This window comes from Sorghum bicolor, chromosome 2 (assembly GCF_000003195.3).
Source record: "Sorghum bicolor cultivar BTx623 chromosome 2, Sorghum_bicolor_NCBIv3, whole genome shotgun sequence".
Classification (NCBI taxonomy): domain Eukaryota; kingdom Viridiplantae; phylum Streptophyta; class Magnoliopsida; order Poales; family Poaceae; genus Sorghum; species Sorghum bicolor.
In genome coordinates this window covers 73,013,314-73,038,953 of record NC_012871.2, presented here as the reverse complement: position 1 = coordinate 73,038,953, position 25,640 = coordinate 73,013,314, and the positions used below count along the sequence as shown (strand labels likewise).

The 25,640-nt window shown below is 41.7% G+C and overlaps 4 protein-coding genes and 1 long non-coding RNA gene across 9 annotated transcripts; 3 read left to right on the top strand and 2 right to left on the bottom strand.

Annotated features, from left to right (window-relative positions):
- On the bottom strand, nt 428-1,694 carry LOC8060672. The gene has a single exon (XM_002460960.2). The coding sequence runs from the start codon at nt 1,531-1,533 to the stop codon at nt 613-615; it is 921 nt and encodes a 306-aa protein (XP_002461005.1). The 5' UTR covers nt 1,534-1,694; the 3' UTR covers nt 428-612.
- LOC8079177 (protein kinase C, eye isozyme) lies at nt 5,917-9,638 on the top strand. Its single transcript, XM_002463125.2, has 2 exons — nt 5,917-5,985; nt 8,993-9,638. Exons 1-2 carry the CDS (start codon nt 5,917-5,919, stop codon nt 9,464-9,466), a joined length of 543 nt encoding a protein of 180 aa, XP_002463170.2. The 3' UTR covers nt 9,467-9,638.
- LOC110433030 lies at nt 6,537-7,926 on the top strand. Its single transcript, XR_002450406.1, has 3 exons — nt 6,537-6,734; nt 6,836-7,027; nt 7,461-7,926. It is a non-coding gene; the product is annotated as an uncharacterized LOC110433030 (long non-coding RNA).
- On the bottom strand, nt 10,670-18,347 carry LOC110433082 (signal recognition particle subunit SRP68). Of its 3 annotated transcripts, none has more exons than XM_021454700.1 (14): nt 18,179-18,347; nt 17,849-18,049; nt 17,701-17,767; nt 17,255-17,365; nt 16,904-17,093; nt 16,702-16,787; nt 16,369-16,546; nt 15,203-15,314; nt 14,881-15,002; nt 14,556-14,762; nt 14,346-14,455; nt 13,881-14,004; nt 13,347-13,496; nt 10,670-11,231 (listed from the first exon to the last, which is right to left on the bottom strand). In XM_021454700.1, the coding sequence occupies exons 2-14, from the start codon at nt 17,940-17,942 to the stop codon at nt 11,010-11,012; spliced, it is 1,773 nt and encodes a 590-aa protein (XP_021310375.1). In that variant the 5' UTR covers nt 17,943-18,049; nt 18,179-18,347; the 3' UTR covers nt 10,670-11,009. The 3 variants fall into 3 exon arrangements, with proteins under 3 accessions (XP_021310375.1, XP_021310377.1, XP_021310376.1); XM_021454702.1 differs by having other exon boundaries at nt 10,687-11,231; nt 17,849-17,964; nt 18,179-18,338; XM_021454701.1 differs by lacking the exon at nt 18,179-18,347 and adding an exon at nt 18,116-18,134 and having other exon boundaries at nt 10,687-11,231; nt 17,849-17,964.
- On the top strand, nt 18,477-24,406 carry LOC110433081 (gamma-tubulin complex component 5). Of its 3 annotated transcripts, none has more exons than XM_021454699.1 (17): nt 18,477-18,644; nt 18,910-19,084; nt 19,188-19,448; nt 19,564-19,658; nt 19,963-20,125; nt 20,217-20,327; nt 20,867-21,955; nt 22,026-22,178; nt 22,257-22,356; nt 22,476-22,570; nt 22,656-22,829; nt 22,901-22,957; nt 23,034-23,105; nt 23,292-23,390; nt 23,467-23,598; nt 23,687-23,860; nt 23,963-24,298. In XM_021454699.1, exons 2-17 carry the CDS (start codon nt 18,944-18,946, stop codon nt 24,092-24,094), a joined length of 3,048 nt encoding a protein of 1,015 aa, XP_021310374.1. In that variant the 5' UTR covers nt 18,477-18,644; nt 18,910-18,943; the 3' UTR covers nt 24,095-24,298. The 3 variants fall into 3 exon arrangements, with proteins under 3 accessions (XP_021310374.1, XP_021310371.1, XP_021310372.1); XM_021454696.1 differs by having other exon boundaries at nt 18,487-18,644; nt 18,728-19,084; nt 23,963-24,406; XM_021454697.1 differs by lacking the exon at nt 18,477-18,644 and having other exon boundaries at nt 18,664-19,084.

Genomic DNA, 25,640 nt, shown 5'->3' with positions numbered 1-25,640 from the left:
ATTCCAAGCAATAACATCCCTAAATAACGACTCATGAAAACTAAACTGCATCACACACACATGACAATTGACAACAACTGATGAACAATGACGAAGACTAACTCATGGACGACGACACAAGAAATACAGCCCAAAACTGAAATTGATCCAAGCACAGTCTGAGCGCTTATTGCAGCGCCTCACATGCATGTGCATTAGTGCATACACACGCATAGAGGAAAAAGAAAGTACTCCCTCCATCCCAAATTGTAAGTCATTCCAAAAATCTTGGAGAGTCAAAGCATTTTCACGTTTGACCAAAATTATAAAGAGAAATATTAAAATTTGTAACGTAAAGTGAGTATACTATGAAAATATAATTAATGAAGAATCTAATGATACTTAGTTGGTATCATAATAATAATAATAATTTTTTAATATAAGTTTAGTCAAACTTAGAAAAGTTTGACTCTCCAAGATTTTTAGAATGACTTACAATTTGGGATGGAGGGAGTATATTAGTACGTGCCGATCATCTGCAGCTTGCAGCACGCACACGTGTACACTCATTGGGATCGTGGGCCGGCGCAGAGTACACCGGCGGCAGCATGCCATGGCTATGAGACATGGAATTCAGCTGAAGCTCGCGGACAGAAGCTCGGATAACAGGTCGCTGGCTGCCGCGCTGATCGCGGCGCTGAAGAGAAACCTGGCTATGCCACTCATCAGGTTGCTCGGGTTCTGGAAAATGCTCTGCTGTCCACCGCCGCTAGCACCGTAGTAGCCGCCGCCGCTGGGCATAGCAGGGCCGCCGTAGTAGTAGATGCCATTGCCATGGATGGGATGGACGTAGTAGTAGCTGCCCGCCTGGCCGTAGCCCTGGATGACCGGGTTGTAGTTGTAGCCTGCAGGGCCGGGAGCAGGGGCACCAAATAAGCTGCGCTGCCTAACAGTGCCATATTGGCTACCTTGCTGGACGACGGCAGCATGGCCGCCGCCGTTGCTATTGCTACCCTGGCCGGCGGCACCGGTGGCACACGCGATGTGTAGTTTGAGGGAAGAGCCGATGTAGTGCCACCTGGGTAAAGGATGGTGGCAGGCCGAGCAGCTCCCGCTCCCGGGCGACTCTGACGAGAATATGCAGAGCTGATGGCTTGGGTCCAAAGGGCTAGCAACGCTCTCTGGGAGCATCGAGCAGAGAGGGTGCACGTCGAAGCCGCAGCCGGCGGTGCAGCTGTACACGAAGCTCCCTTGAGGGGGGCAGTCCCCTCTGCAGATTTCGCACACCCGTCCACCAGCAGGGCTGCGCCTGAGATTCAGGGTGTGCGCCGGATGCGCGAAGAAGGAGATGGTCTCCGGGAAGTAACGGGCGCACGCGCTGTGGAGGTGGATGTTGCAGGTGTAGCAGCCGTAGGTGAGACGACTGCGGAGCCCGCCGAGTTTGAGCAGGCAGATGTTGCACAGACCAGCCTCGTCATGGCGGTACTGCGTCTGCCCAAGCGGGTGGGGGTCGGCAAAGTGTCGTATCGTCGCCTGATTATTGTTAGACGCCATGGATGCGCGCTGCTGGTGTGTTGTGCTTTGGAGAAACAGCAAGGGCACCTTGAGATGGAGTTTCTGGAGCTCTGGAGTAGTGGATTTGCCGCCCGGCCCGGATCATCAGGTAATTATACTACTGCGACCTTCAAGCACAGCCGCGCCTAGCTAACGTACACGCACTATGGGGGTCCATTTGTGTACTTCGAAGAAAATATGCTCGCTTTGAACAAGTGCATGAAACATTAAATATAGATAAAAATAAAAACTAATTATACAGTTTATCTATAATCACAAAACGAATCTTTTAAGGCTAATTAGGTCTTGTTTAGATGCATCCAAAAACCCAAAACTTTACAAGATTCCACATCACATCGAATCTTGCGGCACATACATGGAACATTAAATATAAATAAAAAAGACAACTAATTATACAGTTTACCTGTAAGTCACGATACAAATCTTTTAAGTCTAATTACTCTATGATTAGACAATGTTTGTCAAATAAAAATGAAAGTGCTACAGTGTCAAAATTCAAAAAGTTCCTAAACAAGGGCTTAGTTCATGATTGGATACTATTTGTCAAATAAAACGAAAATGTTACGGTAGCCAAATTTCAAAAAAAAAGGAATTAAAAAAGGCCTTTATTTTTTTCTGTGTTTTTTTATTATGGAAATATGAAGTCTACTCCTTCCACAGGCACACCAACTGCACTTGTAGGCAAGCACGAGCATGGCCTCTTATTTAGTGGAACTTGTACTTTGTTTTGTGTTAATTAGGCACGACCGTACGAGTACGTATGTACAGTGAAATACAAATGAAAAAACAAGCAGTGTATACGTAGTTTCTAGCTAATATAATTTGCTGCCGGGAAATATCTTGCAATAATGGATTGGGGTCTTCTTTCACTACTAAAAAGAATATTTCAAGAGACAGACCGACAGACCATTTGTTCTAGAGATAGAAAAAAAATTATTGTCTTCCAAGGCAATCCGTTTTAGGGGACGGTCCAAAAAAGCCCATCTTCGTAAACTGATTAAGGCAGTTCTCCATCCAAAATTTTTTCATCCATCCCATCGAATCTTTGGACACATCCATGAAACATTAAATGTACATAAAAAAATAAACTAATTACACAGTTTGGTTGAAAATCACGAGACGAATCTTTTAAGCCTAGTTACTTCATGATTAGCTTTAAGTGCTACAGTAACCCATATGTGCTAATGATAGATTAATTATGCTTAATAGATTTGTCTTGCAGTTTCCTGGCGAGCTATGTAATTTGTTTTTTTATTAGTTTCTAAAAACCCCTCCCGACATGCTTCCGACATATCCGATGTGACATCCAAAAAATTTTCATCTCCAATTTAAACAGGGCCTAAGCTCGTTAGCAATCTGCGCGTGGCCCACCTCACCCTGAGTCTCTTTGATGAGGCCATCAACCTATATTTATTCCACTAGTCAAAAAAAAAAACTATATTTATTCCTACTTTATTAAATAATATTATATTGTGCCGTTAGTTCAAAAGGAAATAGCTGTTCAAAAATATCACACACACTCTTTCTAAAACAAAAAAAAATCATGCAGCATATTGACTAATGCAACAGTGTAACCGTATTGCAGCTAACATTATTGTATGATTGGAGCAGAGCTGACCTGTATTGAATACGATGTTGAATTAAAACTTCTTTTTGCTATTTTTTGAACCAGATTTATAATATTTGGACAACAATTTCTAGAGGGGCTCCTACTCCAAAGCCATTGCTAGAAATCGGATTTATAGAGGCGGCTACTATGATTCATAGTAGTAGAAGTGTGAGAAGTTGTTATACTTATACCGAAAGTTCATCCCAAATGATGCCGATACTTGTATTGATATCTGTATCCAATATTCATTTAGTCCTTACATTTTCCCAAAACAGCATCAGCTCCACGAGCCAAACTGCCAAAGCAAAAAAAAAAAAAAAGATTTTCTGTTAGTAAGCAGAGCTTATATACCAACCCTAAACATTCTAAGAGGGAGAAATCGTTCTTTGGTGAACAGTAGATGAATTTGAAACTGTCAGCCGAAACCATAAAAAGTGTCTTCTCTTCAAGTACTCCGGCTCCTTTAGAGAAGCACTTTAGGAGGAGCCCTAGCAGAGCCTCATACAACTTTGGTGGTAGCTTCTATAAAAAAGCCAGCAGAAAGAGTTCTACCAAACACTTTAGGAAAAGAAGTCATTTTTTTATGATTAGTAGAAGAAATCAGAGCTATTTTTAGACTAGAAGTCGAAGCCACAACCTTTGGTTCCTTCTAAAGTCTTGTCATTGTCATCTTGCTCCTCTATTTTTGCTAAGGCATTGTTTAGGCCTTGTTTAGTTCCCAAAAAAATTTAAGATTCCCCGTCATATGCATGGAGTATTAAATTTAGACGAACATAAATACTAGTTATACAGTTTGCCTGTAAATCACGAGATAAATCTTTTGACCCTAATTAGTTTATGATTGGACAATATTTGCCACAAACAAACGAAAAGTGCTATAGTACCCAAAATCCAAAATGTTTGTCAACTAAACAAGGCCTTAGTTCACCTCAAAGCCCAAAAACTTTTTAAGATTTTCGGTCACATTAAATCTTGCAGCACATATACGGAACATTAAATATAGATAAAAAATAACTAATTATATAGTTTACCTATAATTTATGAGATGAATATTTTAAGCCTAGTTAGTCTATGATTAAATAATAGTTACCAAATAAAAACAAAAATGCTACAATACTTAAAAACTTTTGACCGCCTAACTAAATAAGACCTAATTCAACTGACATCGTGAGGACCCCTCCTTTGCCTGAGAGCTACAGTATTGCCGTGTGCAAGAGTATGCATCGCAAGACAGAGCTCGGGCGGCCGGCGACTGACCGGGAGGACATGGACCTCACGTCGCCGTTATTGTCGAGTGGCATGTCGCCATGTCGGCAACGACTCGGACTCCACGTCAACGCGCGTGCACGTGGCCGTCTGAGGACAGAAGAGACTCCGTACAGCAATACACATCGGATTGTGTGGATCATGTTGTCCCGTCGGACTATTCGCCTGTCCTGTTCGAGGTGAGATTACGGGTCTCTCTGCACTTATTCAGCGGGCAGCGGCACATACAAATACTGCACTTTCGTTTACACAAAAGTGCGTGTTATACTTGTTATTTCCGCGGCCCGTACCAAGTAGCGTGGCGACCTCCAGTCCACCGGTGACGAAGATATCTCAATACATTGAGTTCGATCAATTGACTATTCTTTATTATTTTGATAATGCTCATAATAAGATGCATTCACAGGCATCTATAAAAAAACCTTCCATATATAGAATCCCATAACTCTCATTAGTGGGTCTCTCATTTTCTCTAGACATAAAACCAAGAGGCTATAGCCTAATCTTCTATGGCACACACCGATATACTCAACCTTACTCATTCATTTATTTATTTTTTCTCAAATATACAAGAGCATTCAGTATCATTATATTAAGAAGAGAGAATGTCAAATAAAATACAAGAGTGGTCGTTCTCGACCCGACCGAAACCCGAAGGTGCTACATTTTGAATATGACAACCCTAGGATCCACTATGATGAACCTAACTACAGGCGCAACCCTCTGCAAGTTGGGAATAGCTCATCAAGGACTTCAACTTCTGCAATCGAGAGGTCACCCTTGAAGTAGGACTCGTAGGAACGCTTGGCCACAGAGGAAGGTGGTGCCGAAGGTTCCAAGAGCCGCAACTTCTGTCTACATCGTTTTAATGGTTTTATTGTGTCTATCTATCTTTCGATTCAAAACTATAGAGTAGCACAATTCGGTATATCTTTCTCTCCTAATTATCCAAAAGAAACATCATTTTAACATGTCTTTTAGCAAAATTTAAATGACCATTGGTTGATTAAAATTTTTCTGATGTCGGCGAATAACACGACATCCAATTTCCCTAGCAAATTTGCATTAAGAAAAAACTGATCAAGCATCAAAGATTCGGCACTGGTCCCACCCCTGACGTTGGGGTGGGCGCACACGTCATACACGCACAAAGGCTCACCATCACCCTAGTGGGTTGTTGTTGATTTCGTCAGAATCTCTACTATAATGGATGAATCAAAATTATTCTAAGTACACCCATAAAAACGAAACCTAGTGAGGAGTCCAAGCAGTGTGCACCAGCTCTATTGTACCTAGCAAAATCATCTTTATTAAAATCAAGGGTTAAAATCCACCCCTCAGAGGCTTCAACGCAATTTAATGGCCATGGTTCTTTGTATCAATAGCGATGATGAGGCTTCAACGCGGCCGCGGAGGCCTCAACGCCACGTTCAACGCACAACAATCCGTGTTCAAAACCTGGTGTCGCCAAAAAAAAGAAAACAACCATGGCGACCAGGAGTCAGAGCGACCTAGACCTCTTCCTCAGCGCGTCATCCTGCCCACCCTCAACCATAGTTATTTGAACCGAACCGGACCGACGGTCCGACCGGTAAAAGACCAAACCAGGGCCTAGACCGGTAAGCAATTGAACCGGTATAAAACCGGTGAACCGGCAGTTTTTTCATATAAACCGGATAACGAACCGGTATAAAACCGGTGAACCGGCAGTTTTTTCATATAAACCGGATAACGAACCGATGAAAACCAGCCGGTCTAGAAGTCTTTGTGAGTTGTGTTGGCGATTGGTGAGGGAGAGTAGAGAAAATGAGGCAAAATTGTGTAAAATGAGGAGCCAGGACTTGAACCCTGGTCTCTAGGTTTGGAGGGTGAGTTCTCCACCGCAGGGCTACATTGTGAGTAGTGTCATACTAGTGTTCCTCATTTTATTTAAACCGGATTAAACCGGCGATTCAACCGGTTGAACCAATCAAACCGTGAACCGAGAGCTTGAACGGTTCGATGTCCGATGCAGTCCTAATAACTATGCCCTCGGCTCCCTCCACAGCTTCCCTTGAAACCCGGTGGATCCGTCAAGAGCCCACCTCTAGAGAGGCCGTGTCGACAGCAGCGGCCAGCCAGAGCGCCGCTGCCCACGTCCAGGCTCCTCGCGCGCGCGAGCTCAGCGCGATGGTGACGTACATGCGGGAGCACGTGCCGCGGTACCACGACTGGATGCAGACCCGGCGCTGCTAGAGGCCACCGCATCGGAAACCCTTTCATAGGAGTTTCGAGGTCCACCGCTCATAGACCCTCGGCCTTCTAAGTTCTGCACCGCACCCCCTCCTTCCGGTTTGCCTCAATTTAGTTCTGAGCTGTTGTGATTGATTCGTTGGAATTCCTTTTTGCTTGCTTATTTGTTAGCAGAGCACACTTTTATAGTCTTGCATAAGGAGTTGATAGAGGGAAAGTTCGTGCATGGCAACCCACGCAAACTAAGGAGCACAGGCAGGTTGATGCAGACATACACGCAGGGTTGATAGCTCACAGCTACCACATCATTGCAGCTGAACTCATCGGTGCCGCAGCCGGAGCCCGGAGCTGGTGGTGCTGTTGCAGGTACGTTGCCACTGCTCCCCATCACATTAGGCTTTTGAAAGCCCGTCCTAAATTTTGGATTAATAAAAAAATAACAATCCAAATTCAGTTTAAAAACCACATGCTATTCAGCAGCAATCCCACAATAAGTTCAGGTTGTATGAAATATATGCTTAGAATATGCTAGCAAACTATCAAGTAATAAACACCATTATAGATTGAACTGGTACAACTTGTTAATTTCAGCCTACATGAAATCTGAACATTTCAGCTTGTGGCTTGTGTTGTGGAAACATGCAAAATTGCTATGCGGGGTTTTGTTAAGCATGTGAGCCTTGTTGATATGGTACTACATTGCAAGTGGTGTGTGTTCTGGCATTTGGGACGTATAGGTAATTTGATGTCGTCTATTGATTACTGAAACTGGACATGCTCAATGTTATGCATTTTGCAGATGTAAGTTAAGTTTCATGACGAACAGAAAGCAGGACATTGATGGATTGCTGAAAGCCTGAAACTTACTGAAGCATACATGTTGATAACCTATGTGGGGATATGTCGAGAGTATGTGTTTTTCTGATCAAGTTTGAAGCAACTACCCTTTGGGGCTGGTACACTAGAGGATCACCGTGATGGCCTGCTGGTCCGGTAAGTGTTTATCACCCATTGGTTACCAAAGAGGGTCTTGAGAATCATGTTTTTTTATTCTAATATAATATGTGTATGATTTATTTTCAAAATCTCCAAAGCATATATACCATTTTGGTTGTTTAATTTGTGTTGTCCGAAATATCACCGTAGCGTTAGCACGAGCAATATACTAGTAATAATAATGGCTCAGTACTTCTTTATTCTTGATCGATGATCTTAAAAACCCAAAAGTTTATAAGATTCTTCATCACATCAAATCTTGTGGCATATGCACGGAGCATTAGATAAGAATAACTAATTGCATAGTTTATCTGTAAATCGTGAGACGAATATTTTAAGCTTAGTTACTCAATAATTGGACAATGCTTGTCAAATAAAAATAAAAGTGCTATAGTGCTAAAATCTAAAAAGATTTTAGATCTAAACACGCCCATAGTATTGGCCTCCGTCCACTGTCTTTTTAAAAAATTTTGTTTTTGGTCGATGGGAGTGATCAGTGTCTAGAGATCTTCATGCAGTGAACAAACAACGACGTGGTGGTTAATTTGTACCAAACACTACTTGCGTAAAATTCATTATAGCATGTAACACACAGTTTGAAGTTGCTGTGGAATGAGCTAGCGTCAAGTGAACATAGGCTTTATTTAGTTCCTAATTTTTTTTGAGATTTTCTGTCACATTAAATCTTATGACATATGCATGGAGCATGCATTAAATATAGATAAAAATAACTAATTATACAGTTTGTCTATAATTTGCGAGATAAATCTTTTGAGCCTAGTTAGTTTATAGTTAGACAATAATTGTTAAATACAAACGCTACAATAGCCAAAATTAAAATTTTGTAAACTAAACAAGGCCATAGTATAATCACCAATATAAGGCAGATGATCTTGAAGACAAGTCCACGGGCGACCCCTTCAAACACGCCTGTCTCTCCAGCGGCACATGCACCGGACTTGTCCGACAGTGAGCTTTCAGAGTCGGTATACTCTGCACTCTGCAGGAATCTGTAGTGCCACTGACACATACTGCTGACCTAGTACATCGGACTACGGTAGACGAAGTCGTATACGTTTCGCGCCACGGTTATTTGCGCCAAAATTAATGAAAAAAAAAACATTCACACGGTGCAGTCTCAAACATCCGAGTAGCTAGTATATATAGTTCTGCTGGTTCAATTCACAAAGTGCCCAAAGCAATCCCAAAAACCAGAAACCAAAACACCAGGCAGATCGAAGAGGTAGGCACGCCCAGAGAGAGAGAGAGAGAGAGAGAGAGAGAGAGAGAGAGAGAGAGAGAGAGACGATGGCAGCTGATAGCGCCGCTATCAAGAGCACCTTCTTCCATCCACAGCACTTGCTAACGAGGTACCACTACACCGACGCATCCACGCATTCGTGCGCCGCGTGCGAGCTCACAGTCACGGGCGCCGGCTACAGCTGCGACGAGTGCGGGTTCAACATCCACGAGGCTTGCCTGAGCCTCCCGCTGCTGGTGGACTTCGACGGGCACCCCGGCCACCATCTCACTCTCACCCGTCTGGGAGCCAGCCGCTGGTGCGACGCCTGCAGGGAGACCTCCGGCGCAGGGCGCTACATGTACCTCTGCGCGGCGTGCAACTACGACGTGCACCCGAGGTGCACCTCCCTTGTTGCTGCTCAGCAGGGTGAGAGACGACGACGGAGAAGGGGCAAAACCAGAACTGTCATCAAGGTCGGCGTCATTGGCTTCAGGGTCGTCGATTTACTGACCGGTGGTTTCATGTCGCCAGTACTCGACATCATAGACGCAGCGGTTGGTAACTAACAAAAAGAAAACACTTTTCCTAAATGTCATGTGCATGAAAATTTGATTTACATCAGGCCACGTGTTGGCCGTGTGTGGCACACATCCACATTGTATTTATTCTCTTGTGGGTTATTTAGAGTTTGTCAATTGTCTTTGTGTTATTACAATATATTAATGTTTTGTCCTTGTCTAACTACATAAAAAAAATTGTGAATTGTTAATTGTCTTTGTGTCAACATATATTAGATTTTGTCAGGTTTGTGGTTTTGTTTATCTAGTTTTTATTCATGGATTCAAAAGATGCAGATTATCCCTACAAAATGCAATGAACTAAAATGCAATCTTAACATAAAATATACTCCCTCTGCACTAAAAAAATAAAGTCATTTTGAACAAGACTTGGATCAAACATTAGAAATATAAACCATGAATAACTTTAAAGTTGTTGAGTTTAAAAATGTGAAAACCAGATAAATAGATTTATCTTGAAAAATTATTTTCATAAAAATATACATATATCACTTTTCGATAAATATTTTTATAAAAACAAGAGGTCAAAGTTACACTTTGGAGAACATGTCACTGTCCAAAACAATTTTATTTTTTAGTATTGAGGGAGTATACAATAACCGCCGCGCCTGAAAGGAGCTAAAATTCAGGCGCCTGAATTTTAGCAACTCCCCATATGTAATGTAACTAAAACTCATGCTTCTACTTCTTGCTTCTTGTCTGTAATTTGTGTTGGTGTTTTTATATTTTAGTAGGAAATCAGCCTTTGATCCCCCCTGTTTTCTAAAATAAAAAAAAAAACTGAAACTCATGCTCTCTTCTCGCTTGTTCGTCCTTGGTCTTGGTCATAGCGATGTGAAGTCTTGATCAACTAGCATGGCAATAGACGATGATTCATAGCATAGATGATGACACGACATAGCATTTGTTTGAAGGCCTTCACGCATCCCAACTCCTAACCTACGCTTATCTTACACTTTCGACAAACAAGAAAATTAAACCGTGCTCAACCAAAAATCACCATAGAGATTGGCATAAATTGGGAGTTCCGACCTGGGAGCGACACATTTGGTGCAACGCCGCTGAGTGATTTTTGTTTCACAATTACGTCCTCGGGTGTGGTCGTTTTTGCCAGGAATGCACACCAACCCAATTTACCAAAACTTTTGATGTATTGCAGCAAATTTTACTGCTATAAAATTCTATACTTGATTGAGTAGCAAGATAAATTAACATTGAAAACATTTTCCTTATTGTTCCCTGCCTACTTGGATATGGAAATGAAACAACTTAACATTCAACAATCCGAGCTATCTCAGTCATTGCTCAAAATTTAATGACACCAAAGTTATGCTGATCAGTCACCGAGCGAGATGTACTTTGCAACGGCTAAATGATCCTTCTGACAAACAATCTCATGGGCGGGAAACTGAAGAAAAACTCACCCATCAAAGGTACTATGAGGACATTCTCATTTTACACTGGTTCATGCACCAAGCAAATCAAACGATCAGGATAGTGCACCAAAATTTAAGAGGGCAAATGCCTTCTTTCACCCCCAGAACCTGCTCAGAAGACCCTTCTTTTCTTTTTTCATACGGTTCTCAAGGCTTGGGAACTCAACTGCGTTGTAAGCCATATCAAGAACAATAGGATTGCATGGAACTGCCTGGAAGGGAGGTGGGAATTGAGCAATGCGACATGGAGCTTTGGTGTTTGGCTCACCAATCGCTGACTCATAGCTCTCTAGCATATCAAGAAGATACTTGTTCTCCTGCAAAAATACAAATATATCATAAGTATCTGTAATTACAAAATACTGCCAACTTGGTTTCATGTGCAAAGTGGCAGGTAGGAACTAGTCAACTTAACCACTTGCAACATTGAAGATAGGCTGAAAAACAGTTAACGGCAGCCAAACATACAAGGTCATAAATTCATAATATTAATACTACCTCCATCCCAAAAAAAATTATATGCAATTCTAGGTGCATTATTTGTTAAAGAATCTAAATTTGACCAAATATATAGGTCAAATATTAACGTTTATGACAGCAAATAGGTACTAAGACAAATAAGTACTCCCTCCATCCCAAATTACAAGTCATTCCAAGAATCTTGAAGAGTCAAAATATCTCAAGTTTGACCAAATTTATATGATAAAATAATAACTATTATGATACCAACTAAGTATCATTAGATTCTTCCTTAATTATATTTTCTTAGTATACTCACTTTATGTTACAAATCTTAGTATTTCTCTCTATAATTCCAAGTTACGCTGGGCGCTGCTGGGCGGCCGCCTAGTCGCGAGTAGGCGCTGGGCGAAGGCCCTCGCCGCGCCTAGGGGGGTAGTCGCGCGTCTCGGCGCTGGGCGGAGCTAGGCGGCGCGTAGGCGGCGTTAGGCGGCGCCGAATCGGCGCAGAAGCGAGCGAGGCGGCGCGTAGGCGGACGCGCACGCGGGCCGCGGAAAAATTGGCGGCCGTGGTCGAGGGCGCGGAGCTTTCCCGCGTGATGGCGCGCCCAGGCGGCCGCACGGCGCGAATTGGCGCGCGAAATCGCGCGGATAAGGCCGAGGCAGCACCCGCGGCTGCCATTTGCTTCTCTTGTTCCCGCAGGTCGAGCTCCTCCCGCCCGTACGCCCTCCTCCCCGCCGGACGCCTTCCTCCCCGCCGGGCGAGCTCCTCCCCGCCGGCCTGGAAGCTACTCGTCCCCAAGGTGATACCCCTCCCTCCGGCCCTCCCCTGCTCCTCTCCCCTCCCCCTCCGGCTACTCCCCTCCCCAGCTCCTCTCCCGGTCTCCCCTGCTCCACTCCCCTCCCCCTCCCCAGCTCCTCTCCCCTGCTCCACGGTCCTCTCTCCTATTCTGTCCCTTTTGTTCTTTTATGCCTGAGTATGAATGAGTGAATACATGGATTGATGGATGCATGGATGCCTGACTGAATGCTATGCTTGAATGCTATGACTGAATGCTATGCCTGGATGCATGGATGCCTCAATTAGTGAATGTTATGCACTTATGCCTCTCAATAAATAGATATATACATAATATATAGGATATGTACATATATATTGGCTATATTGCCAAAACGCCTAGGAAAACGCCTAGGAACGCCTAGGCGCGATTAATCCCGCCTAGGCGCTAGGCAAGGGGTCTCCGCCTAGATTCCGCCCGGCGCCTAGCGTAACTTTGCTATAATTTTGGTCAAACTTGCAAATGCTTTGACTCTCCAGGATTCTTGGAATGACTTGTAATTTGGGATGGAGGGAGTACCTACTTTTATATATTATGAAAAAATATCTCATGACAAATAATATTATGAATAATATTTGTGTCACCAAAAAATATCTTATGACAAATATATAGATGAAACTACAAATAAGCACAGGAGTATATATTATGAAAAATATCTCATGACAAATTCAATGATACTTATTTGGTGTCACAAATATTAATATTTTTTTATATATAGTTAGTCAAACTCAAGATACTTTAACTTGACACTGTGCTAGAATTACATTCTTTTTTTTGACAGAGGGAGTAATATGCAAGCATACTCAAGTTTGCAGTCTCATCTATCCTTTGCTCAAATGCAATTATGTGGACCGATACTTCTGCAACAGTTACTTGAGAATACAAATTTATACACATGAGCTGTAATAAATTCCCAAAAGGCACCATGGTTATAATATGTAAAGTACAAATGGCAGCACCAACTGAAACCCCGAGGCACCCTGAATAGTATCTACAGGTCCCAATATTGGCCAGCATAGCACAACCAAGCTAAAAATCAGAAGTATCAGGGTGCAAACCTCTATTCTAAGGGTGCCCTACCAATGCAAAGGCTTATTCCGTGCTTACATGGGCATATTTCATAATGGAAACATACCTTTGCTTTACCATCAGCAAGTGACATAGTTGAGACTCCTTTAGAAAGTTTTAAAGGAACAATCTCCTCCTCCATAATGCCTGTTGCATGTTCTATGCAGCTATTTGATCTACAATTGTCAGATAGAGACTTCAGATCTTGTATTAAAGCCTGTGAAAAATGAGCATGCATAAGTTAGGCGAATTTCTACAATAATAATTAGAAAAACAAAGATAATGGGAAAGCCCCACAAAGCCTAATTATCTTGGGATTCGATTTGCTTCAACTTAGTGAAGAACATGAACTATGTTATTAAATAGTTTTTTTCCTTGAATGCAACTATGTTCTAAGATTAACCTGCCAACAAAGTCAATTAACCTGTCATTCAATTTGCTTCAACATAGAGAACCATAAGCTATAGATTACCGGTCAACAAAAAAAACTCCCTGCATCTAGTATCAAGGTTCCACGTTAATAGTCCTCAGGATTGGAAGTGATATGCCAGTAAAAAGATTGCAAGGTGCTGGTTCAGAGTTGGTTGTTTCAGTGTCAAACCTTGTCATGACTGTTTGCAAGCTGTTGCAGTGCAGAATCAGTGAGAGTATGGGCATGGCAGAATAATGCATATGCTTCAGCTCTTTTGCCTGCTGAACTATATGACTTTGCCAAAAAGAAACATCTGCACAATATTTCAAAGTGAAACATGTAAGGATAATCCACCAGGCATTAGATTTAAACAGATTTAAACCTTGCTAACCACCTGAAAGATTTATAAACAGATTTAGTGATTTACTAACTATGCAAGTGGCATACTTGCATGCAACAAACTCTTACTTAACCTATCTTTTAATTTTTCGTTTTTTATAATTGATGCAGATAGCAAGGAAGGCATATAAACCAACATGTAAAAGGGTCAAGATCATAAAATACTTATACAGATTTATTGTGAAAAGAGAGATAATGATGTAAAGAAAGCTGGTCATTAAAGAGCACGCTAAACTTGGATACAGTGTAACAAACCTCTCAGCTCGGAAAGCCAAGCCTTTCAGCTCATACTCATGAATAAAAGAGTTCTCTTCTTCATTTTTGTTTCTTCCAGAGCTAACTAAATCTGTCAAGTCTGTTGCATTCTGCAAAAAGCAGTCTCACTCTCACATCAACAAAAGTACAAGGCCTAGTAAAGACATGATAAAATGTCTAAAAAGAGGATGTGACAGAAAACAAACATACCTGAATAAGCAGATCATATAGTCGAACAAGCTCTTCTGGCTTTGTGATTCGCTCATTTTTCTCATCTCGATGCTTTGTGAATTTACTTTTAGCAATGCTAACAAGTAACTGATTACGTTCTATAGTCCTCAATCCTAGAACAGCACTAACAGCCTTGTCAAGACCATTCAGGTCATCTCTTATATCCTCAGCATTGCCAGCAGAAGCCTACATTTGGAAAAAAAAAAAGTTAGAATACAAACTGTAACCATTGTATAACACATCTCAATTCTCTAGCATGTTAGTCTGTACTAAATATAACAAGTAAAAACAACAAATTGCGTACCAGGTCATTGCGGATGCAGCTCCGAGCATCATGGTATGCAGAAAATATTTTATCAAATATGGCAAGCTTTTTGTCAGCAGCAACTGATTCTGTGGCACTCAAGTCTCTCTCAAGCTGCTGAGCTGATCATATATAACTCAATTAAGTCCACAAATATAAAACTAAAAAGTTGCAGCAAGAAAATTGCTCAAATAAGGATTCTACAATCAGTCATTTTATCATGACCTGAATTTTATACAATCTCATTTCAAAACAGAAAGGCAGTATTATGTGGTAATCCTGCACAATATTACTCCAGAAGTTATTAGAAGTAACTACATACCTTTCAAAATGGAGACACGGGTCTTTGCATTTGTAATAGGAAATGTGCGACCAAGCCAATTAAACTCGGTCATGGAAGCTGCCTGCTGTGACCTTGTCTCAGCTAATACAGCCTGAAAAATTTTCAAAATACATGTAAGAATATAGGAAGAAAAGGGCATCTAAACAGCCAAAAAGAAATTACAAGCAAACAAGTTGGTGTCAATTTTATGAAACTATATATTAAAAAATAGTCCAAAGTTCCAGAAAATAAAGTCATATCATGGTGGGCCAATCATGAAATCAGATGACAGGACAAATGTAGCCAACTGTACTGTATAGACATAAATGTTAGGTAGTATATTTGGGAGGAAATAGAGAGATCTGAAAAAACTCTCTAGCTCTGACTTCGCATAGAATTGAAAATTTCCTTTTTAACTTCCCACAGCGAAAACAATTAGCACATCTAACATATTAAAAGAAGGCACATCGTTTCAAAATGCACCATAATTGTCCTGCAGAGAGCCAGATCTCCAGCTGTTCAATCAAAATATCAACATGCCAATAGTGGCATTGTGATGCCTTCATTACAACAGCTAGTTCAAAAATGGACCCTCTCCGTTCAAAATTGTAAGTCGTTTTTGGCTTTTCTAGGTTCATTCATAGTTTTTGCTATGCACCTAAATATATGCTACATCTACATACATAATAAAACGGTTATGGTAGATAAATCTGGCATGCTTGCTCCTGAGATGGGCAAATCCCCAAAACTGCAAGTATAAAAAAAATGCATCTGCACCCTTCTCTCCGTTCAAAATTGTAAGTCATTTTTGGCTTTTCTAGGTTCATTAATAGGTTTTGCTATGCACCTAAATATACGCTATGTCTAGATACATAATAAAACAGTTATGGCTTATAAATCTGGCATGCTTGCTGAAATCGGTGCAATCCTCAAAACTGCAAGTATAAAAAAATGCATCTGCACCCTACTACCTTGTATCTCCTATGCAGAACCACTAAAAGAACGAGAAGGAAATTAATTCCCAAAAATTTGAATCCTGAAGACAAAACCCATATCAATCTAATATTTAATTTTATGGTCCATTGCAATATGTGCTAGCCCCTAACTAATAACTCCTAAAAAGAAATCGAGGTATGTCCGATAAGCAGTAATAAGAAAATAAATACCTCCATCTTCGCCTTGAGAAGATCATTAGCAGTATCCAAGAGTTCATGTGCTTGTAAATATGATCCACCTAGTTTGTGTGAACAGAAATCAATCATAGGCTCCACTTCGTCGATGCGCTGACGGCATAGAAGTTGATTTTCTATGCTGCCATACTTCCCAAGCTCCTCATATATAGCCCTATAGAGAAACAGATAATAAATTACTCAAAATCATAAAAAAAAACTCACCCTAATTACTCATTCAAAAAGGAACAATGAATAAAGATATCCACACAATAAACAATGTTAGGCTCTAATGATCGTATATCCTGAAACAAACAGAATTCCACAAACCTCGTATTCTTGAAATTTATCATTGCGGCATCTATATTCTTGTCTTGCTCAAAAAACAAAGCACCTTTCATATATGAAGCATATGCCTGAGAAAAAAAATGTATTTTGGTGAAAATGGTTTAGATTTGTCTTCAAAATAGTTCAAATATTTTTAAAAAATACAGTTGAGAGAAAGTGAAACAAAATATAGTAAGAAACACACCTCAGCTTCTAGAGATGTCCTGGAATCTCCTTTTACAGAACATAATTGCGAAAAAAGTGATGCCCATTTAACCGCTTTCCTAAATCGACCCAACATGTAGATACGCTGTTGTGCGTTTGTACCAGCAGTTTTCTTCTCCATGGCATGGCTCCATGCTCGCTCAGCCATGTAAAATACTACATGGAGAAACCTGCTCTCACATGTTAAATTGCTTCATGAAGTCCTCTCCAGGTTTAAACAAATTGTAATAGTTGTTGCTCAAAACATCACACAAGGTTTATAACACTGCAAAGGGAATTATTAAGACAAGCAACATGCTGTATAGCATATTATCAGCAGAAGGGACCACACCTCACATCCGTGACTGTTGACTCGGTTATATTCCTTCTGGTGTATTTACCTCGGCCATGCAAAAACTTGAGAGACTTGTACAGCCTTCTGAGTCGTGCAGAACAGTATCGCCTACAGGCAATGCAAAATCATTCAAGCAAAGAGGCAGTCACAACAATGACAAAAGATCCCCATTCTAACTGACAACAAAGAGCATGATGGGAAACGAAACAAGCATAAACAGGCCGAAAGTTTGAAACAAAATTTCGAAATTTCCTGCAGGGTACAGGTACGCGTAGAATTGGATCGCAGTGTACAGCATTTGGATAAGGGAACACTTCATCCCAGCTCAAATTTGAGATCACAGCAGACAAGAAGACAGAAAAAGGACTAATAATCGAACTAGACGCGCAGATCTGGGGGAGGGGTCGAGCAGGACCGAGTGGAGAGCGCGTGGCATAACGCACCGGTACCGCGTGTAGTCGCTCTGGCGGAGACCATGCTGCATCTGCGCCTCCCTCATGAGCTCAAGCACTGCAGGAGATGAGACCCGTCAGGAGAAGGAACGAGGGGCCAGATCGCCGGAGGATTCGTGAAGAGGGAGCGTAAACTCACCGTTGATGGAGAATCTGATGGCCGGCTTTTCCTCGACGGCGGAGGAGGAGTCGACCTGCATGTCCGATGGCTGCTGGTCCGCGGGCTTCGACATGGCGGTGGCTGCGGAGGCGGACCTGCGGCGGAGTGCTCAGATGCGGTCGAGACGAAGGGGAGCGGAGGCGGAGTGCGTGCGTCCGTCCTCCCGAAAAGGTTTAAACCCTATTGATTGGTATAATCCGGGTAACATTAAATATCAAATTACCGTATCAGAACCAAATAGCTTACGTTAGGGTTGGGGAGCTCGGTTTCGCGCAGCGGGAAGGGGAAGGAAGGCAGGGGCGGACGGACCTGGTGGGTGCTCGTCGCCGGCGAGCGGCGAAGGGCCCGGCGAAGCCCTCGTCACCTGGCGTAGGGTGGGGCCGGCGGTCGCCAGTCGTCGCGCTGGGAGAGTGACACAGCGCACGCGGGCTGAACGGGAGAAGGAAAAACAGTTGTGGAGCTTGCTGCCTGGCGTGGAAGGAGAGACGAGCCAACCTGTTTGGATGATAGCGTGGAATTTTGGGCCTGTTTGGTTCCCAATCTGGGCCAGTCCGCCCAACAAAGAAAACGCCCTCAATCCGTGGGCTGCAAAGGAATGAACGGCCCGGGAGGTAAAAAAAACCACCCCTGATTTTCGTTCTCCCGTTCAGCCCGAGTGCGCCGCGCGACGACTGCCGACCGCCGACCGCCGCCCGCACCCTACGCCAGGTGCCGAGGGCTTCGCCGGGCCCTTCGCCGGGCCCTTCGCCGCTCGCCAGCGACGAGCACCCACCAGGTTCGTCTGCCCCTGCCTTCCTTCCCCTTCCCGCTGCGCGAAACCGAGCTCCCCAACGTAAGCTATTTGCTATCCGCATTCAGATCCACCAGTCACGGGCGTGTTCCCTCTCAATATACGTGGGCTGTAGTCGAAAATGAACCAATGTCCCCCTCAATCTCTCCCAATACGTATGGACTGGAGAAGATTATTTTGTTTCTGAACGAGGACTAAAATATACATGTATTATGTCCACTATCTTCGATCGTTATTCGGTGTCCTATAGTGGAGGATCGGCCCCTGCCTCAAGTGAATCCGCAATGGTTCTGCCTCATCGAACCGCGGAACTGCTGGAGGCTGATGAAGCCCAAAGCTTTGTGCATAAGCTTCAGCTCAGTGTCTCGAAGGGCCTTCCTCATGCTGTGCCAGTGCCAGGCTTGAGAACAGAAGAACATGAGCTGGTAGGAATTCAATTGCTTTCCAACATGAATATGATTCTGATTCCATCTGGCACTTCCTCAAGCTGATGCTCATGTGCTCATGCGGCCCTTGTGACATTCGCAGGTTAAGGCTGTTTTCCAGGTGCTGCAAGGCTTCGAGACGTCCTGGCTCTATTGGGACAGTAATGTGCCTCGGTACCGTGAGAAAGCGGGGATATATGTGGCTCACTTGTCACTGACGGGCCTCAGGTCCTTGTTGAGTCCGTTCCTGTTCACGGCAACATGCTTAAAGCAAGTGGAGCTTTTTGTTGGGAAGGTTAGGATGCGACGTCACGAGATTCCTACGTTGGACGCGTTTGCTAGCTCGGTTGATTCTTGGCTTAAGGTGAGGCTGCAATTCAGGATGTGCATATGTTTCTTGGGCTTGAATTTTGTGTAATCTAAATAGATGGTGTTTATCCAGTCCAAAATTCCAATGACTGTTGTCATATTAACATCAGAGGCTCCGCGAAGCAGCTCTGAAGGAGGAAGAGAAGCTTTTTGTTTCAGACAACAGGACTATAACTCTACTGGGATTAACTGATTCATTGTCAAGGTCAAACTTCACTATATACTTTGCTACTTTTATTCCTCTAATGTTATTTGTGTGTTTTCACAGGTTTGTACACTTTTTAGGCAAGAACCTTTGAGTTTGAACTGTTCTAGCAAACTAATAACTTATTATTTTTTTGTGATGAAGTATGTAATTGATTTTAGAGAGATCATCAGTTGTGGGAAATGTGTCCTCGTGCCAATTTGTATATTGAGTATACCACAGGAGCTTTTCATGCATAATTTTAGCACTTGTCAGATTTTGTTTTGTAAAACAAAAGTCACTCTCTGTATTAAATGTCTTGCAGTTTACGTTCTGGAGCAGAACATTTGTCTCAAGTTTTGCATGGAGCTGTGCCAGATGGCTTTTGGGATTCTGATGCGCACATAGCATCTAGTGAAGTTGCAGTTCATATTCTCGACCATCTCTTCAAGAAATTAAATGAAGTATGTCTTCTGGAAGATGGCGAGGTTGCAACAAGAACCAATTGCTCGAATATCTGATTGTTTTATTTCAGTTATAATAATGCTTGCTAATTAATATAGTCCGTATAAATTCCAGGGTGAGCCATTTCATATGCTGCTAGTGATATTTACTGGAAGCTTGTTACCTTATCTTCAATGTCTAGATTCCTGGATATATGATGGTATCCTTGATGACCCTTATGAAGAGGTATTGAAGAAACAATTCATTTCATTCCTTTTTAGATATATTTCACAAGCATTCATGTTAAGGTACTAAACACTACAAAAGTAGCCTGTCGTCTCTGATTGGCCTGAACATATTGAATTCAACAGTAAATCATCAGAATTTCGTGATTATGTTATGTGCCTTGAAGAGTTCAACAAAAGTGTACATGAGATTGTTCCATCTTGTTCCCTATATTCCATGTATATCCTGAAAGTCGGCCATTTCCTGATTTCCATATGGTTTGCCTGAATAAAATGCTATGTGCATACCCATTTCTTTGCAGCATAAGGTAGCTACCCATTGGTGTCTAAAACACATCATTTTCTTTCCCTATTTATTTTAGTTATTTAAGTATAATTGCAAACCCTTTGATTTAGATCACGTAGTTCTGCATTGCCTTATACCAGCTTGACATTATCCTGTTGAGATTTGATGATGAATGATGTTTAATTTTTCTGATCCATAACTTGAATTTCAAAGGTTCCACATTTTTTTTATTCAGCCACTTTTCTCTTCTCTAGATGTTCTTTTATGCAAATAATGCGGTTACAATAGATCAGCCGGCATTCTGGGAAATGAGCTATATGCTCAGAGTAAGAGGTTCCAGAGTTGACAGTTCAACCACTTTAACTGATAGTGAATCTATCAAGAAAAAGGAATCAAGCAACCATGAATCTATTACTGCAGGAGCTTGCTTGAAAGTGAACAATCAAGGTTGTGTGGATATATTATGCCCAGTATTCTTGAAGGATATTGCAAGGGCCATTGTATCTGCTGGAAAATCCTTTCAACTTGTCCAACACGTTCAAGACGTACACCAGATTCAAACTCACAAAGGTACACATGGGTCCAATTTCTATCAGGATACTAATTGCAGTGGTCAACAGAAATTCTGGCCAGATATGTCAAGTTTAAGAATCCATGATGATCATCCAAGAAATAAAGATGCTCTTGAAGTATCCACAAGTCAGTTTGGAAATGACTCGCGCGAAATGGGACTCCTAACCTTGTCTGAAATTTTCTTGATATGCCTATCTGGTCTATTAGAAAATGGTGACCATGTTTATGAGTACTTAAGAACACTGCATGTTGATAGAAATGACAATGCTTTGATGGAAAATGGGAGCAAGAGCAACTTGAAAGAAACAGAAGATACATGCGCAGGGAAAATCACTGAGAAGACTTGGGTAAAGCTCCTAAAGGATGCTACATCAGGAAGGAAATGTGATGGTATGGAGAAGACCATAAATGTTGTTATGGAGAAGACAGTCTTTGCCCCTGGTTGCCCAAAAGATGCATCTTCCAATGCCGTAGAAGGGTTTTTCACTTTATCTTGTTATGAAAATCCAGCTGTCACTGCTTGCAGAGAAGTGCTACTGAGGAACCCAACTTCTTGGAGTGAACTGAATATCTCTGAAAGTTTTCATCTCCCTCCACTTGATGATGGGAACATGCGAAGAGCTATATTTGCTGATGGACATTCTGCAGGAACTAGCACTGATTATAAGTTTGGTTTCCAGTTCAATGATTTGGAATATGTCCGCCAAGAAGATGAAAGAAGGACCTTGGAGGACCTTTATGCATTTCCAACTCTTCTTCCTTGTGCAAAAGTAAGACTTGCTTCCGAAGTATAGTTTGTTATTCATGTTTCCTGGTTATCTCTAATCCCATTCGCTTCAGGAAAATGCGCTGCTGTCAGAAATTTTACCTATGCAGAAAGATAGTGCACTAGCATCAAGAGTTTTGAAGTTTATTCAGAATATGAGCGTGAAAGATCCTCTTCAGCCAGTGGGTATCATCCAAGAATGCCTTTCCAAATGCATAAAGAGACAGGTCTGCTCAAAACTTGTATTATGTTCATATTCTTGTTACTCTATTTGTATAAAAAGTCTGCTTTTGTTCCCCTTTTAGGTCGATCACATAGGCAATCAAATCCTGTCCAAGCTAATGGGCGAATGGAGATTAATGGATGAACTGCTTGTTTTACGTGCTATTTATTTGCTAGGATCAGGTCTGTCATCACTAAGTGTGCTTAAAACCCCAAAGAACTGCTTACTCGTGTTTCCCTCAGACTGTTGAAATCGAGTAAAGAAATAAAACTTGATTTTACTAATTTACTTGAACCTTCAGGTGACATGCTGCAGCAGTTTCTGATAACAATTTTTGATAAGCTTGATAGAGGGAATTCCTGGGATGATGACTTTGAGTTGAATAATTTGTTGCAGGTGATTCCTGTTGCAAATTTACTGTCTTCTTGATATCTATGCTTCATGAGTATTCAGTTCTCTTATGGTTATTCCTTTCATGCAGGAATCCATAAGAAACTCAGCTGACAAAATGCTCCTGACAGCACCAGATTCTTTGGTTGTTTCGTTAGCAAAACATGACACACACAATGGTGAGGAAGGTCCATCAACTTCTAAAAAAGGTCGTGCACTTGGTTTTGGCATTGATGCGCTTGACATGCTTAATTTTACATATAAGGTATGCACCAAACAAGAGCAAGCTTTATCTGAATTTTTTTCCTGTATTTTGATTTATTTTGGTAATGGCAGGTGTCTTGGCCTCTTGATCTAATTGTTAATACAGAGGCACTGAAGAAGTATAATCAGGTAATGCCTTACTTTCTATTGTAAGTATTAGACATGATTCAATATAACTAATGCACTTGTCATTTTGGTGAACCAGGTAATGGGATTCTTACTGAAGGTCAAACGAGCAAAGTTCGTTTTGGATGAAACCCGAAAGTGGATGTGGAAGGTAATGATCCATACGACCTTTTGTGTTTTTAGTCATCATCTAACATCATCCTTTGTTGTGAATATTCTTTTTATGAAGCTGGAAATGTTATAAATCGATATATTGTTGGGAGTTGACAATTAAATGTGGTTTAGTTTATAATCACGACAACTTAATTTCCATAAATCAATGCTCTTTTGTTGGCAGGCCAGAGGCAGGACTGCACATAATTTCAAACAACACCTAATAGTGGCGCAGAAGCTCCTCCATTTTGTCGATGCATTTCATCAGTATGTCATGGACCGAGTGAGTTGAAATATGTTTGCTCAGTTCCTCCCCTTAAATCACTGTCTGTCTAGTACTCATGGCATTTTTTGAGTAGGTTTATCATAGTGCATGGACTGAGCTTTGTGATGGCATGGCGTCTGCTACTACACTGGATGAAGTCATGGAAGTTCATGAGGCATATCTCTCTTCTATCCAACGACAATGCTTTGTGGCCTCTGATAAGTTGGTAAGCATCTTTGCTATTTTTATATGAAATCAATAAATCATCTGATGTTTGAACTTGGATAAGAATGGACATTCACTGTGTTTTACAGTGGGCTCTCATTGCCAGTCGAGTTAAGACTATTCTTGGATTGGCATTGGACTTTCACAATGTTGAACAAACTCTCAGTACTGGTGGGATAGCTTCAGCTGTGAGGGCACGATGCGAGATGGAAATCGACAGGATTGAGAAGCAATTTGATGAGTGTGTCGTATTTCTCCTGAGGGTAGGGTTCTAAATCTATTTGCTACGAGTAAAAAGATCGGTCTTCTGCAGTATTTGTTTTTTTCTTTCGATTGAGTAACTAAGAATTTTATAACCCCTGCAGATCCTATCTTTCAAGCTCAATGTGGGCCATTTTCCCCATCTTGCCGATCTAGTCACAAGAATCAACTACAATCACTATTTCATGTCCGATAATGGGAGCTTCTCTGCTATTCCTAGTTCCCGGCCACGGTAGCAGACTAGTAGTTGAGCAGCAGCGGACAGAATTGTTGGTGTTACTCACCGATTATGAAGAACGTATACACTAGTGTGTGTGTTTTCTCCTTTTTTGAGAAGAGCCAGAGCTGTGGTTTGTTTACCTTCCTTTGAAATACCTAACATGCTGTACAGAAGATTTGAATGCGAGTGCTAATGCTTTTCTCCAAATTGGAACAAAAATTATGCGTGGAGTTTGTTACAAAGTTTATCAGTACATTGTTTTCAAAAGGATGACATGGTCCTATTACATTTTTTATTTCAAAATAATAGGATCAACAGCATTTTATTACATTTTTTTTACTGCTTATGTCCTGTTCGCTTGGCTGAAAAGCTATGGCTGAAAGTACTTCGTTGATTTATTGTAAGAAAAACTTTGTTGAATTGCTAGCAAATTCAGTAGATAATTTTAAGCGAACAGTTCAGATCGTGGAATCAATCTTATCTCCAGAAGTTCAGACTAAGAATCGGTAGTGAGATTTTGGGGTTTTGTCCATGGGCTCGCTCCAGAATTCACAATGAAACAGCGCAAGGCCTGAAGTAATGTCATTGAAAGAAAAAACCGCTCTACTATTGCTTGCATCATCCATTGTCACATTGTGATTAACTAGGCAATTTTAACCGACTGGATTTGTTACCATCGGGCGCGCACACACATTCAGGGCTCATGACTGATGAGCGATGAGTCGTGACGGACCCGTGACACCAACGTGCTGTTATGCATGGTGCTTGTTCCTTCAACGACGACATGGTCCGTTACATCTTGTTGGCCCAACAGCAGCATGATTGGTAAGAATGAGAAAAGCAGACCGAAACTTCCAAATGGTGCCAGGGCAACAACAAATCGACACGACTTGGAGCTTAAAGGAGAAAGTGGGCATGAATGCTTGAATCGAGGCCCAAAACAGCACAAAGCAACATTCTCCTGGATTTTCTCGGAAGAGAACATAACAAATATGTTTCGATTGCAGTCTTAAGTTGCCATACCTAAAAGACTTGTACTCCCTCTTCAAATTATAAGATGTTTTGCTTTTTCTAGATACAGTATTTTTTTTATGTATGTAGGTATCTAAGTGCATAACAGAAACTATATATTTAAAAAGTCAAATGTCTTATAATTTGTAATGATGGGGTATTCAGCATTTAGTTACCACCACAACTTAGGGTTTGTTTGTTTTGACTTTTATGTGGTTTCTAGTAGCCAAAATCAGAAGCTGAAACAAACAGCAAGTTAGGGCTTTTCCAACACGCTAGGGTGGCGTACTGCTCTGGTCTCCACCTCAGCATTAACACTCCATGTCATTTTTATCTGGTGGTCTCACAAAATAGTAGAGGATGCTCAAGAACCGCTCTGATCCGCTGCCTCTAGGGAGGGAGAAAGGAGAAAAGGTGGTGCATGCACACTTTTTGTTGTTGTGAAGATGGTGGCCTTGGAGAGAGAATAGTTCTATTTTTTTCTCTGTCAACATGGGGTCTATTGTGGGCTAATGCCTATGTATGCCCGTGTTGTACGTGTGCTTATTAAC

Bases quoted from the DNA above. Each gene is read 5' to 3' on its own strand.
- LOC110433081 (XM_021454696.1), top strand. From the start codon at position 18,872: ATGTCCACTATCTTCGATCGTTATTCGGTGTCCTATAGTGGAGGATCG. The intron at 23,106-23,291 runs GTAATGATCCAT...TTTTGTTGGCAG, and splicing joins CCCGAAAGTGGATGTGGAAG to GCCAGAGGCAGGACTGCACA. The intron at 23,599-23,686 runs GTAAGCATCTTT...TGTGTTTTACAG, and splicing joins TTGTGGCCTCTGATAAGTTG to TGGGCTCTCATTGCCAGTCG.
- LOC110433082 (XM_021454700.1), bottom strand. From the start codon at position 17,942: ATGTCGAAGCCCGCGGACCAGCAGCCATCGGACATGCAGGTCGACTCC. The intron at 15,003-15,202 runs GTATGTAGTTAC...ATATATGATCAG, and splicing joins CCGTGTCTCCATTTTGAAAG to CTCAGCAGCTTGAGAGAGAC. The intron at 11,232-13,346 runs GTATGTTTCCAT...GTATTTTTGCAG, and splicing joins TTGCTGATGGTAAAGCAAAG to GAGAACAAGTATCTTCTTGA.
- LOC8060672 (XM_002460960.2), bottom strand. From the start codon at position 1,533: ATGGCGTCTAACAATAATCAGGCGACGATACGACACTTTGCCGACCCC.
- LOC8079177 (XM_002463125.2), top strand. From the start codon at position 5,917: ATGGCGACCAGGAGTCAGAGCGACCTAGACCTCTTCCTCAGCGCGTCA. The intron at 5,986-8,992 runs GTTATTTGAACC...GCCGCTATCAAG, and splicing joins CCTGCCCACCCTCAACCATA to AGCACCTTCTTCCATCCACA.